The sequence below is a fragment of the Hibiscus syriacus genome, unplaced genomic scaffold (genome assembly GCF_006381635.1).
Source record: "Hibiscus syriacus cultivar Baekdansim isolate YM2019G1 unplaced genomic scaffold, ASM638163v2 tig00110418_pilon, whole genome shotgun sequence".
In the NCBI taxonomy this organism is placed as follows: domain Eukaryota; kingdom Viridiplantae; phylum Streptophyta; class Magnoliopsida; order Malvales; family Malvaceae; genus Hibiscus; species Hibiscus syriacus.
This window is the reverse complement of record NW_024062730.1, coordinates 1,615,222-1,629,738: the sequence shown is the minus strand read 5'-3', so window position 1 is coordinate 1,629,738 and position 14,517 is coordinate 1,615,222. Positions and strand designations below refer to the sequence as shown.

Genomic DNA, 14,517 nt, shown 5'->3' with positions numbered 1-14,517 from the left:
TGTCTAGGACTGAGAGCTTTACTTAGAAATGCTATAGGTCTGCCATCTTGTGATAAAACAACCCCTATGCCTCCAGAACAGGCATCAGTCTCTAAATAAAAAAAAATTAGTGAAGTCTGATAGAGCTAACACAAGTGCAAGACACATAGTTCTCTTAAGCTCTTCAAAAGCAGTCAAAGCTGCACTGTTCCACTTAAAATAATCCTTTTTCAGCATCTGAGTCAAAGGTTTACTAATAGTACCATAATCTTTGATAAATCTTCTATAATAATATGTCAACCCCAAAAATCCTCTCAATGATTTTAAGGATTTAGGCAAAGGCCAATTTCTCATTGCTTCTACCTTGCTAGGATCAGTAGCAACACCAGCAGCTGAAATAATATGGCACAAGTACTTTACTTGGGTCTGGCCAAAGAAACACTTAGATAGTTTTGCAAATAGCTGATTACTTTGTAAAAAATCCAAAAACAATTGTAAATGCAGAATATGGTATGCCATAGAGTTGTTGTAAACTAACATGTCATCAAAACACCGAAACAAACTTCATAAGGAATGAACTAAATAATTCATTCATCAAAGCCTGAAATGTTGCAGGAGCATTAGTTAAACCAAATGGCATTACCTTAAATTCATAATGACCCTGATGAGTTCTAAATGTTGTTTTATAAATGTCTTCCTTTTTGATCCTGGTCTGTCAGTAACCTGACCTTAGATCAATCTTTGAAAAGTAGACAGCCCCATGTAGCTCATCCAATAAATCCTCAATAACATGAATAAGAAATTTATCCTTAATTGTCATACTGTTCAACTGTCTATAATCAACACAGAACCTCCCTGTACCATCATTCTTTTTAATGAGAAGGCATGGAGAAGCAAATGGACTTTTGCTAGGTTGAATAATAGAAGATGATAACATAGTAGCAATCTGTTTTTACACTTCATCTTTTTGGTTATGAGGGAATATGTAAGGACTTAAATTAACAGCCATAAAATCAGGCTTTAAGGGAATAACATGATCATGTGTTCTTGTAGGTGGAAGACCTGTAGGCTCAGCAAAAATAGAACTGTATTTCTCCAATAATGGTTGAATAGATGTAGGAATAGGCCTTGAGCTTTCTACCATAGCCATCAAAATAACATTCCCCAATATAGCAGAATTAGAAACTGTCATTTTCAATAGTGTAGCTCCTGAGATTTGTTGCAAAAAATTTGAGGGTTGTTGACCATGGATAACAATATGCTCATCTTGATGTACAAAACTGAGTGTCAGTTTGTTAAAATCCATTAAGATAGGACTGAATAACTTCATCCAATCAACACCTAGGACCATATCACTTCCCCCTAATTGAAGAAGTCTAAAATCATGAACAAAAGACTGTCCTTGCATTTGTCATTCCACTCTGTTACACATGGCTGCACTATAAAGCTGCTGTCCATTAGCCACTATAATGGCTAAAGGATATGGTGTAGTCACTTGAATCTCTGCATCAGCCTACTGAGGTGTTAAAAAACTATGGGTGCTACCACTATCAATTAATATGTTCAGTGGTCTGCTTAGAATAATGCCTTGAATTCTTAGTGTATTATGACCAATACACCCAGTGATAGCATTCATAGAAATTTCTAGGTTCTGATCCTCTTGCAAGACTTGTTGATCTGTCTCATTTCGTAAGGTCTCTGAGGATAGAACAGGTTCCTCTTCAATAATCATATTCAATTGCTTTGTCTTACATTGATGGCTTGGAGAGAATTTCTCTCCACACTTAAAACATAGGTTGTTCTGTCTCCTATAGTCCAGCAGATTCTGTTTTGAAGGCATACTAGTTGAACCTTTCTGTTGTGGGGGTAGAAAATTAGGTTTAGAAGTAGGTATTGTGTTTGGGTAGGGCGGGTTTCTAAAATATGCTCTCTCTCTTTTGTTCTCATATTCCACAGAAAGCTCATACAATTTAGCTTGTCTGCAAGCTTCAGAAAGTGTCTTTGGTTCCAAAGCCTTAACTCTATGCTTGATATCTTCTATTAGCCCACTAATAAAAAGAGAGACAAAAAACTCTTCACCCAGGGTAGGATTTTATAACAACATATGAGGTTGTAATTCCTCAAATTTGTCCTAATATTCCTCCACTGATCCCTTCTGCACTAACTTTATAAATTCCTCAACTATGTCAGTAAAGGACCTATCACAGAATCTATGGCAAAGATCTGCCTCAAACTCATGCCATGTCACATGATGCTTCTGCATGATATAACCGTCGAACCAAATTTTTGCCTTCCCCATTAAATACATTGTAGCCACTTCCACCCTCTGTTCTTCTGTAATATTTCATAAAGAAAAATACTTGAGGCATTTTTGTATCCACCCTCTAAGATTACTTCCTTCAAAAAATGGCAGCTCAATCTTGGGTCTATGCCACATTAACCCTGTAGTATTAGAAGAACTTCCAGTGCCTCTTCTATCCTCTTCCAAACTAACTATATTGTTTCTAACTGCACTGTTCTCTCCTACTTGGATATCATTTTTAAAACTGGGTAAATTCCCTAGTTTGGATCTTAGAATTCCAGGTTCATTAGGTTTATAAGTAAACCTGGTTTTATCATTAAGCACTGTGACCTTTACAGGTTGTTTTCCCTCTGTTTTAGAATCGTTAGGAGACTGTACCTGTTCATTATCAGATTGGTTCTGCTCCCCATTTCTACCAGTTAAAATCTTTAATAATTCCTCCACATACCCTTGATTAGTGGTCATCCTGGATTCCAAGGAAGTAAGTCGATTTTCTTTATTCTCCCACCATTTAGGAATTTTCGTGTCATCCTGAGAATGCTTGACCAACGTTGATAACTCCAGTTGCTTCTGTAATTCTGAAAATTATGGTGTTTCACACATGTTCTAATTTTTCTTTGTCATTCCAGCAACGATTTGCCAGGAAAAATTTGGCTCTGAGATACCAAATTGTGATGAATGCAAGATGATGAAGTAGAGAAAAAAGGAGATTTCAGAAGAGAAGCAGAAAGGATTGAAGAAATTCATAAATTCATTTAGTAAAAATCATGCATAATCATCCATTTGCAGGTACATTTACTTTTATACAATTGTACTATAAAATCTAACAAGCCAGCTGACATATATTCTAATTGTTTTCTGTTACTGCATATTATCATTGGGCTTCTCTGTTGGGCTTCATTGCTGCTGGGTCTTCAAATGGCTAATGGGTTAATGAACTCGTGCTCCTCACGTGATATTCACTTCCTCAGGTAATAATCCCCAATTCCACCAACAATCCCTAACCCTTGTATTACATTTTTCTCAATTCCCTCTTCGCTTCCCCTATCGTCTTCTCTTCCTTCCCCACGTCCTTCTCCTCCGACCATGACAAGTTTCAAAACGGATACGGGGTGGACAAAGAACTTGCTCTCGATGGCTGGAAGGGAAGTGTTTCTAAAAGCTGCACAGGCATTTCCAACCTACGCAATGGCCTGCTATTGGATCCCTGGTGGTATTGTCGCGGCTATCATCTTGGATATGAGATCGTTTTGGTGGACGGATATTCAAAGAAAAGGTTAGGCTCACGTGGCTAGGGAGAAAAATTACAGACCCAAAAGATTTGGTGGCCTCGGGTTCAATGATCTTAACCTTTTTAATTTTTCTCTCCTTGAAAACACATCTGGAGGATTCTGCACAACCAAAACTCGTTGTTCAAGGTGTTTTCTGAAAAATATTTTCCAAATGAAGACCTCTTCAGTGCGGGCCGATGCTCCAATCCTTCCTTTGCATGGAACTGCCTCGTTAAAGCAAAAAAAGATAAGCTTTAGGACGGTTTTTACTTGCGTATCGAAATCAACCCTGCCTTGCTCTTTGCTTCTAGGTGGGGTGGCCTCCACCCATTGGCGTTCTCCTCTTCTTATCTGGATTGTCCCGGTGATCCAATACGTTACAGGGAATTCATGGTTTGCTCCGAGCCTATATGGGATGATAAGAAGGTTAGACGGGTCTTCACTGCAGAAGACATTCTCAGGTGCCTAATCTTTCTGGTTAAAGAAGGCTGCTTCATTTGGGGTCATCACAACTCCGGGTTTTGTAGTACTAAGTCAGGTTACTCCTGGCTTCTCAAGGAGCTGCAGGAGAGTAGAGACTCCTCACCTGTCTGGATCCGTATTGCGAAACTTAAGACTCTCCGAAGGGTTAAGTTTTTTTTATGGAGAATGTCATGGAGCAGTCCCTGTTGGTTCGAAACTTCTGTTGGTTGGGATCGGGATGGAACCTGCTCTTAATGTAAGGAACATCAAGAAACGCTCCTCCACGTTCTCAAAGACTACACGAAAACTAGGGAAGTGTTGCAATTGTCAGGGCTGGACCAACGCTATTTCACAAGCGAATTTCCTTCATGTAAAGCGTGGATTGAATCGGTGGCCACCAAAATGTCCGAGGAGTGTTTCACAAGTTCCTTCTGCTGTTATGGAATATTTCGAACCGGAGAAACAAATGAGTGCACTCTAATGTGCTCCAACCGGCGAGGTTGGTGGTTGAATCTGCTTGGCTCCTTGGTTCGGATTTTAAATCATCTATGAGTAGTGGCGACAGAACTGGATCGACGACCATCAGGGAATACGATCAAACATTAGCGGAAGCCCAGTGTTGATAGAGTCGAAACGATTTTTAAATGTGGGCGAGATTTGGAAAACCATTTTTAATTATTCTCTTGTGATTGATTTTTAATTAAAAACAATGTGATTTTAGAAAACCTCTTGTTTCAAAAATTTGAAAATTTCTTTACGATAAAAAACATATGATTCGAGAAGTCGCCACCAATCTTTGATTAGGGTGTGATTGGGCACCCAAAAACGTTGTCATTTTAAATAAAAATTAATTTTAATTAAAACAACAAATTGGAGTCTGCTTTATCAGAAAATGAGTTCGGGAGTCGATTACGCGTGGGGAAGGATTAGCACCCCCACAACGCCCTAAATCGGTACCTAGTCGATTAATTAACGTCTTTGCAATAAAATTTAAAAATTCGAAGTTAACTTGATTTATAATCCCCAACAAAAAACAATATACGAATTTTACAATATTTAAAAACACCAAAATAGATTAAATTAAAATTACACAACCTTTAAAAGATAAAGAATATTCGATTATTTAAAAATATTGAGACCATATCTTTAGATAAGTTCTAACGACCTTTTCTCAAAATTTTAAATAACCGAATATTTCCTTTTATTTCACTCCCAAATTTTAAAGTAAAGAATCATAATTTTTAGTGACAATGACGAGATACACTTGTAATTTAAAATCGTTAAGAACAACTTTCTGTAAGTTAAGAAAATCCATTTTGACCATTTTAAATTAAAAGGGTATTACCCTTAATCCGATTATGTAATAATGTCGAGTTATGCACGTGAGGATAACATACAAAATTTAAGAACATATGATTAATAAGTAACAAATACTATATGAAAAATTATCATGCAATAATACTTTAATGTCCAAAATTACAAATTTTTATAATTATACATTATAACCTATTTATATATATGCAATGCATCAATGTGATTTAAATACAAAAAAAACCTAACCTACCAAACTATAAGAAATTTAGCTACATATATTAAACTAATAACTAAATCATATTAAATAGAATTTCACTATCTAAGATACAATCGAAATACTAATTGAAAATATAATAAATAATAAAACCAAAATAAAACAAATCACAAGGACTAAAATTATACTAAACTCTAAACATACACAAGACCAAAAAGAAACATGTAAAACTATAAAGGTCAAATGTCTAAAATTAAATAAATTAACAATTATGACTAAAATTTAATACACATAAAATAGAAAGACCGAATCGTAAACACACAAACATTGATTTGATGATCTATATGAATTACATAGAAAATTACGATGACACGTACCTCAAATAACCCAAATAATTATAACTAGAATCTAATTTGTAAAATAACTAAATCGAGTTACACACAAAATGCTAAATTTTAAAATAGTCCTTACCAGTGACTAAAGTGGAAATAAACGGTTAAAGAACAATTTATCCTAAATGTAATATATAAAAATCTAATTATAACCTAATCCTAAACCTAAGCTCAAACTAACATCCCTCAGCCGTTTGCAACACCCCTCTCCTCGCTATTATCTTCTTCGGCTGCTCAACAAACCAGAGGACCCCAACGTCGCCGGCCGCCTCTCTTCAACGGAGTTCTACACTTCGACCACCAAACCCCGATGACCAGGTAACTACATCTAACATTAAAATATATTTGGCTTTCTTTTTTTACTGAAAAACCCTTTCTGCTGTTGATGGGAACTAACAGACGAATTCATTTTTTTCTCGAAAATGATCGGTTTGAATGCTAATTTCCCATGACCAAAGCACTTTAAATAGCTATTTTTTAAAAGAAAATACTCATGAAGTTGCATAAGCCTCTCTTCGTGATCTAGAAATTGCTTTTGGAAAAAATAGCTATTTTTTTAATATGGGATAATAAGTACAAGTTGCATAAGCATTCTCTGGAAAGTGCATAAGCACTTTAAATAGCTATTTTTAAATAGGGAATATAAGTACAAATTGCTTTGGAAACGTATCTTACCAAATTCCAATGCTTTTTCTATTGCTTTCTTTTGTATCTTGGAAAAATAAGGACCGAATCTCCTCTTACAAATGTTCTCTGATATTTCGAATGTGTAAAGATAGGATTTACACCATTGTTCTCAAATCCCTCCTTTGTTGGCGATATCCCCCCAGTAGCAGACCCTCCTCGTTTCCATTTTTATTTCTTTTCTCTCCACCGAATCCTTTGTCTGCATGTTGATTTTCTATGCATTTAGTGATATTTGGTTGAGCAAGTATTGACTTTGATAATATTTTCGGTGGCTAATTGTTTATTCGCTGTGGATGATTTGTGCAGTAAGCTTTGATGGTGGCATGATTGGCGGTAGCTCATACACGTGGATGGAACATCACTGAAGTACACTAGTGGCTTAAACAAGTTACTTGTAATTATTTTAGGACTGTTGGATTTTCGTTGGGTTTGCATTGGGCTACGGGATTCTTTTGTTGTAGTGGGGTTGAACTTTAGATCTACATAAATAATGTAATTTGTATTAATAATAATATATAATAATAATATAATTAATATTTATAATATTTTTTAAGCTCGATAAAAAACGGGTGTCTACAGATAGAATTAAAATCAATGTGGACGGGGCCTTTCTCATCGACTCTGGGTAAGGAGCAATCGGAGTCATTGCTTGAGGTCACAATGGAATGGCTGTGGGAGGCCATGCTCGGAAGCTGAGCGGTACTCTCACAGCTGAGCTTGTGGAGGCTGAAGCGGTCCGTGTGGGGATCGTGATGGCTAAGGAAAATGGTTGGACGGGGGTGGATAATGAGGGGGATTCTTTTGGTGTCATTAACAGGTTGCGCTCCAAGGACATGGATCTGTCTATTGTGGGTATCCATATCTCGTAAGTGCGTATTGCCATTGCCGAGTCTCCTCATCTTACGTTAATGTATGTTCCAAGAATGGCAAAAGGAGCACTTCATGAACTAGCAAAGTGGGTTGTTTCTAGTAGTTTTCTTATTTGGTTTGAAAGTGATTACTCTCACTGTATTTCGAACGTTTTTGTTTTGGATGCTGTTGGCATTGATTGAATGTTGTTCCTTTGTAAAAAAAAATGATTACCAAATTTTAGAAAAAATTAGAGAAATTTTATAGAGAGAAGAAAATAAATGAAGTGAAAAATTAAAAAAGATATGATATTTAAACCCTTGTGAAACAACATTATTTTGAAAGGACTATTCCGATATCAAAATAGTTCTTTTTTTTTTAATTAATCACTTGTATCCGATCTATTAATTAATTAATTCAGATTGAGTTTTGCAAAGGTTTATTATGGAGGCAACCCTCTTAACATAGTTTGCTTCATACACAAACGCCATGATTCAAATTCTTGACATTGCTTAAGAAATCTAGTGTTTCATCCCACTAGACCAACTGGTTGTTGGTGGGTGACCTTTCTAATTTTCAATCTCTTATAATTTAGTCTATCAACATGTAAAATTGTGTTTGAGCCCTTTAATTTCTAGTTTCTTTCAATTTAGCCTCATTTGTATGTTAATTATTATTTTAACCAGTTCCATTTCCTTTCAATTTAGTCTATCAACTATTTTGTAACTTTTAATAGTTGAGAGACATAATAAAACAACACTCTATAGTTGGAGGATCATTTTCTAATTTTAAATAGTCGAAGGACTTAATAAAATAATATCTTATAGTCGGGGACCGTTTGTGTACTTTACCCTCATAACCAACGTCATGCATGCTTTGGCTAAAAATGATATTTTACTTCATGGGATTCCTCAGTTTAATTGCTTCAGTATCTCTTTAAAATATCACTTAATTGAAATGTTTAATGGATAAATATATCACAAATTTCTAGCTTTAACCGTTAAAATATCATTTCATTGGGTATAGAAGAAAAAAATATTAGATCCTTGTATGAAACAATTTACTTCAGTGCTTAAAGAAATCGTTGTTGTTCCTAGAGGTCACGGGTTTGAGCACCAACGGATGCAGTAGGGTAATTGAGTGTTCGTTGTCAAATAGTTGAGAGTATTTAGAACATTTGAGCACCAGCGGCTACAGCAAGGTGATTGAACGTTCGTTGTCAAATGGTTGATATTATTTAGAATATATATTAGGGTTTAAACACCAGTGGCTGCAGCAGGATGATTGAACGTTCGTTGTCAAATGATTTACCTTAGCTTGATAAAAAAAGAATATTAGATCCTTTCTTGAGGTTTGATTGTCGAAATATCATTTTAATAGGTTTAGCGAAATAAAATATAAGATTCTTTAAATAAATTTTAGTATTTGAATATTTGTATCTTAAATAAAATATTTTGGATTAAAAGAGTCATTAGTATAATAAAGGTCAGTGGCGGACGTACATGTTGTTTAGGGTGGACACATGCCCATCCTAAAATCTAAATTTCTTTCGATTAGTTATTCATTTTACTGATGATATCTATCCTAAAATTTTATTTGTGTTCACTCCATATAAAAAAAAATTATGTTATTAATATATATATCAACTTTAAAAAATATTTATGGATCTGTCACTAAACAAGGTCAGTAATTCGAATCCTGATATTTGTGAATGTAATAAACTAAGATGAGAAGATCTCCTTTACCTCTACAATATCTAATCCAAATTAATCAATCAATAGATCGAATACTGATGATTATAAAAAAAATTATGAACAACATAAAATATTAGATGTAACAATTTTCTATAGGACAGATTTTAAAATGGGCAGCAATATATGATCCGTTAAAATAGATATGCTTGGGCCTTATATATTGTATCTTTGCATTTACTTGAACAGGTTACGTGGGCTATTATGGACTGAAAATTAAACATTGATACAAGATTTAGGTAAGCTTAGGTCAGCAAGTACCCTTAAATCTAGGCTACATGATAATGAGTTTTCTTTTTTAGTGTTTTGAATAATTACAAGTAACATATAATTAGAATTTTTTAATTTATTAATAATGTACACATAACTTATAAATATAATTGTTTTAATTCAAGTCATTAAATAAAAATAATATTCTTTTTTATAATTGAGACCACTCGATAGGTTTAAATGAAACGTATCTTCAAACATAGGACAACTTTAAAATTTATAGTCAATGTTGGTCTTCATTCGAACTTATAATATACGAATGATTATTCATTGGATTCCCTTTAACGAATGTCTTGAAAAATTAGAAAATTAAAAGTTATATGATAAAATTATAATTTTGGATTCCTCTCTTATGTTAAACAATTATAATTTTTTGAGAACAAATAGATAGTTAATTTTTAATTATATTTTAGTTGTTTCATTATTGTAATATTTTCTAATAATTATGTGTTAATTATTCAGAAGTCATTCGCGGGATCATGCACTCTTTGCTTTCCAAGTTATAATGAAAAAAAAGTACAACTGGGTGAATCCAACCTATTCTTGAAATAAACAACTCGCACACACTCCCTTTCCAAAAAAATATCAATACACCAAGGACTACGCTTAGATTTATTGGATTTGTTGCTAAAATATCGGTATTAACCCCGAAACTCCCGGCGGATGGCCAGTGACCCAAGGAAACGAAAGAATCGGTTACATTTTTCATATGATCTCCTATTTTATTTTAGATAGACTAAATATTTTATTTTAGATAGACTAAAAAAAGAACTCGATTCTTTTTTTGTATTATATCACTTTGACTCCTTTTCCATTTATTCTATCATATTTATATTATTCTAATTCTATGTATTTCTTTTTTTGTTAATAATAATCAATTATTTAATATTATTATTAATATTTATTATTAAATTATTAATTATTATCAATTTTCATTTACCTATGTCTAAACCTAGAAATGTATTTTTTTTCAATTGAAAATTCCAATAATAATAATTCTTATTAGAATTAGTGGGTAGGTTTCATGTCAATGGCAAAATACCTTATTTGTTGCAACACTCCTTTAAACATAAATAATAAAAAATAAACATAAATAATAAAAAAGGTTTCTCTTGAACTAAGAAGGGGAAGGAAGAAAGCGAGTTAGTGTGATAATTCCTCATCCTCAAATTAATCCTTCCCATGGATTATTGTCCCAACGAATAATTAATTGTAGGAGTGAAATCTTGATATAATTCGAAAAAGCGAGGAGTAAGTTCCAAGCCATAAACTAAGAAAAAAAATACATAATTCTCATGCTTATAGGATTAAACAAAGGGATTAGCAAATAAAAGTGACAATGCTACAACCAGCCCATAAATTATTAAAGCTTCCATAAAAGCCAAACTAAGCAATAAAGTACCTCGTATTTTTCCCTCTGCCTCGGGTTGTCTCGCGATACCTTCTACAGCTTGGCCCACAGCAGTACCTTGACCAACTCTAGGTCCAATAGAAGCAAGCCCGACAGCCAACCCAGCAACAATAACGGAAGCGGCAGAAATCAGTGGATTCATGATAAGTTCCTCGCACCGAAATAAAGAAAGTGTTAATGATACAATCATCCAATGAATTTTGACTTAATTATATTATTCCATCGCTAAGATTCAACCTGCCGAAGTAACTAAGAACTCCGAATGGAAGTGAGAAGATTGAAGATTATTGAACCGTCAGAACTATTTCGATATCTTTTTTTTAGTTCCTATCCACTGGATTTTTGTGAATCCGCGCATACTTTGTTATTCCATTTCCTTCCTTTTTCCAACCCATTCCTTACTTTGAATTCTTCATTTTTGTCTTCATTTTATCTCTTTATTCATTCAATTCAGAGTCAAAGACGAAACATAAGAACTTCTATTCTTCTATTGGAATCCCTATCTAACTCCACAGTAGTGGGCTGGATTAGATCTATTTTGAGTTCATATATAACTAGTCAATATCTAATATCCCATATACATGTGTTTCTTACATAACGTAAACCAATCTTTCATATCTTAGATTCAATTGGATTCTAGAATTATTCCTCAAAGGATAGACAAGAGCTGTCTTATAGCCATTAGATTCCATATACCTAATTCTACCCCTTTTTTTATTTTATTTTTTCCTAATCATTTTTTTAATATTGTTTTTTGTAAATTTGTCTCTTCCTTTTATTTATCATTATGTCACATGGATACAATCTAAATGGACGAATTTATTAGACCAAATCATTGCATAAAAATAAAAAAATCAATATCAGCATTTGATTGAGCTAAGTTAAGTTCATGCAATTTATTATTTATTTATTAAAATAAAATTTTCTTTTGGTCAATCATTGAATTGAATGAAATCGGCTGAAATGGGAATCATTCTATAGTGAAATGGGAATCATTCTATAGAAAGAACAGCTTTTTAAAATTGAAAATCATAGACCCTAAATTAATATCATACGAATTCCTATTCTAATTAGGACTTGAAATTGAATAAACAAAAACAATATCAATATAAAGATAATATTGATTGAAGGTAAATATGATATAAATATAAGTAATAAAAAGATGGACCAAACCATAATTTTAGGAAAAAGATCTTTTAGATTAGATCTCTTCATTTTTTTTATTAGAATTCTCTAATATCGTAATCTTTTTTGTTATTACTCTAGATCGTCGTATTTGTATATTTATGGTCCCTAAGTAAGTAGATTATCTTAAGTTGTGCATACATTGTATTGGACTAAGTTAAAAAAAAAGGGCTATACTATTTCAAAAACAAAAACTAGTCAATGATGACCTTCCATGGATTCGCCTATATAAGCCACAGCTAAAGTTGCAAAAATAAGAGCTTGAATCCCACTTGTAAATAATCCAAGGAACATGACATGTATAGGAACGACTGAAGGTACTAAAGAAACAAGAACAACAACTACTAATTCACCAGCTAATATATTCTCGAAAAGTCGAAAACTAAGTGATAAGGGTTTTGTGAAATTCTCTAAAATGTTAATGGGTAAAAGAATTGGAGTTGGTTGAATGTATTTACTGAAATACCCTAATCCTTTTTTGGAAAGACCCGCATAGAAATATGCTACTGACGTGAGTAAAGCTAAAGCAACAGTAGTATTTATATCATTCGTGGGTGCGGCTAACTCTCCATGAGGTAATTGTATGATTTTCCAAGGTAAAAGAGCACCCGACCAGTTAGAAACAAAAATAAATAGAAACATAGTTCCAATAAAGGGAACCCATGGGCCATATTCTTCTCCAATCTGAGTTTTGCTCACGTCTCGAATGAATTCAAGAACATATTCGAAGAAATTTTGACCCGCGGTTGGATTGGTTTGTGGATTCCGAACAGCGATAATGGTGGAACCTAATAAGATAGCAATTACAACCCAAGAAGTAATAAGTACTTGGGCATGGACTTGGAAACCTCCTATTTGCCAATAGAAATGTTGGCCTACTTCCACACCAGAGATATCGTATAACCCGTTTAGTGCGTTGATGGAACATGATATACCATTCATATTGCCCTCTGACAGAAATAGAACTTTACTTTAAAAAAAGGAATTATTTTGATTCAATCTTCTCTTGCATACTCAAATTCTATATTTTTGACACCGACTAAACTAATCACACAATATTTACGGTTTTTATCTCTTTTGTGCGATTCAGGATATAGTAACCGATTCTATAGATCTATGTAGTTCCAAAAAATAATTTATTTATCTTATTATTAATCAAGGATTTCGTATATAGCTAGAACGACCCTCACAAATTGCGATTACTAATTTGTTAAGAATTAATCGAATTGAAGCTATAGCGTCATCATTTGCTGGAATCGAAATATCTGCGAGATCGGGATCACAATTTGTATCGATTAAACAAATTGTTGGAATTCCCAAAGTGATACATTCTCGAAGAGCCGTATATTCTTCTTGCTGATCAACGATGATTACAATATCAGGCAATCTCGTCATATATTTAATCCCGCCCAGATATGTTTGCAAGCGAGATAATTATCTCTTCAACATAGATGCATCTCTTTTCGGAAGACGATTGAGTCCCCCCGTCTTTTGTTCTGTTCTCAAGTCCCTGAACTTATGAAGCCTCGTTTCTGTAGTGGGCCAATTTGTTAACATACCACCAAGCCATTTTTTATTAACATAATGACACCGAGCCCTTATTGCAGCTCGCGCCACCGAATCAGCTGCTTTATTTTTGGTACCAACAATTAAGAATTGTTTTCCCTTAGTTGCTGCATCAAAAAGTAAATCACAAGCTTCTGATAAAAAAAGAGCAGTTCTAGTCAGATTTGTAATATGAATACCCTTACGTTTTGCAGAGATATATGGCGCCATTCTAGGATTCCATTTCCTAGTACCATGACCAAAATGAACTCATGCTTCCAACATCTCTTCCAAATTTATGTTCCAATATCTTCTTGCAATTTCTCTTCACACTTCCTCTCTCTATCTCTTTTTTTACTTAAAAAAAGAGAGATACCCTGAAATAAATAATAGTTCCAATGGAACCTTCTCTTCTACCGGGGATTGGTCGTTTATCCACGAGCCAAGCCATTACTTTCTATTCGCTATTCTCTTTATTACTATTAACAAATTAACAAATCTTAACAACTCAACTGACCACAACAAAATAAATACTTAAAAGAACGAATCCACTCCTCTTATCTTAAGAATCATTAAATTCTATACCTATAAAAGAGCGGCCTGATGTATCATGTAAATTGTTTGAAATGCAAGAGTCAAATAATTCTCTGTGGTGGAAGAAAATATCTCTCATTTCTCCCCCGAAGAAATTTTTTTTTTGTTTCCAAAAGAATATTGTTATGTTGTCGTGACCGGTGCACTAATCCTTTGAATCCGGTACCAGCGGGTATCATACCCCCTAGCACAACGTTCTCTTTCAGGCCTTTCAACCAATCGATACGACCCCGGAGAGCCGCTTTTGCTAAAACTCGAGCAGTTTCTTGAAAACTTGCTTCAGATATAAAC

At 33.9% G+C, this 14,517-nt stretch overlaps 1 protein-coding gene and 1 long non-coding RNA gene across 2 annotated transcripts; both read right to left on the bottom strand.

The window, feature by feature from the left end:
- Positions 1-748: 748 nt before the first annotated feature.
- On the bottom strand, positions 749-10,348 carry LOC120124347. Its single transcript, XR_005516268.1, has 3 exons — positions 10,055-10,348; positions 3,075-3,079; positions 749-760 (listed from the first exon to the last, which is right to left on the bottom strand). It is a non-coding gene; the product is annotated as an uncharacterized LOC120124347 (long non-coding RNA).
- A 106-nt stretch (positions 10,349-10,454) lies between these two features.
- LOC120124495 (ATP synthase subunit a, chloroplastic) lies at positions 10,455-13,209 on the bottom strand. Its single transcript, XM_039143159.1, has one exon. The coding sequence runs from the start codon at positions 13,027-13,029 to the stop codon at positions 12,286-12,288; it is 744 nt and encodes a 247-aa protein (XP_038999090.1). The 5' UTR covers positions 13,030-13,209; the 3' UTR covers positions 10,455-12,285.
- Between the last annotated feature and the right edge of the window lie 1,308 nt (positions 13,210-14,517).

Coding starts and splice junctions, on each gene's coding strand:
- LOC120124495 (XM_039143159.1), bottom strand. CDS start 13,029: ATGAATGGTATATCATGTTCCATCAACGCACTAAACGGGTTATACGAT.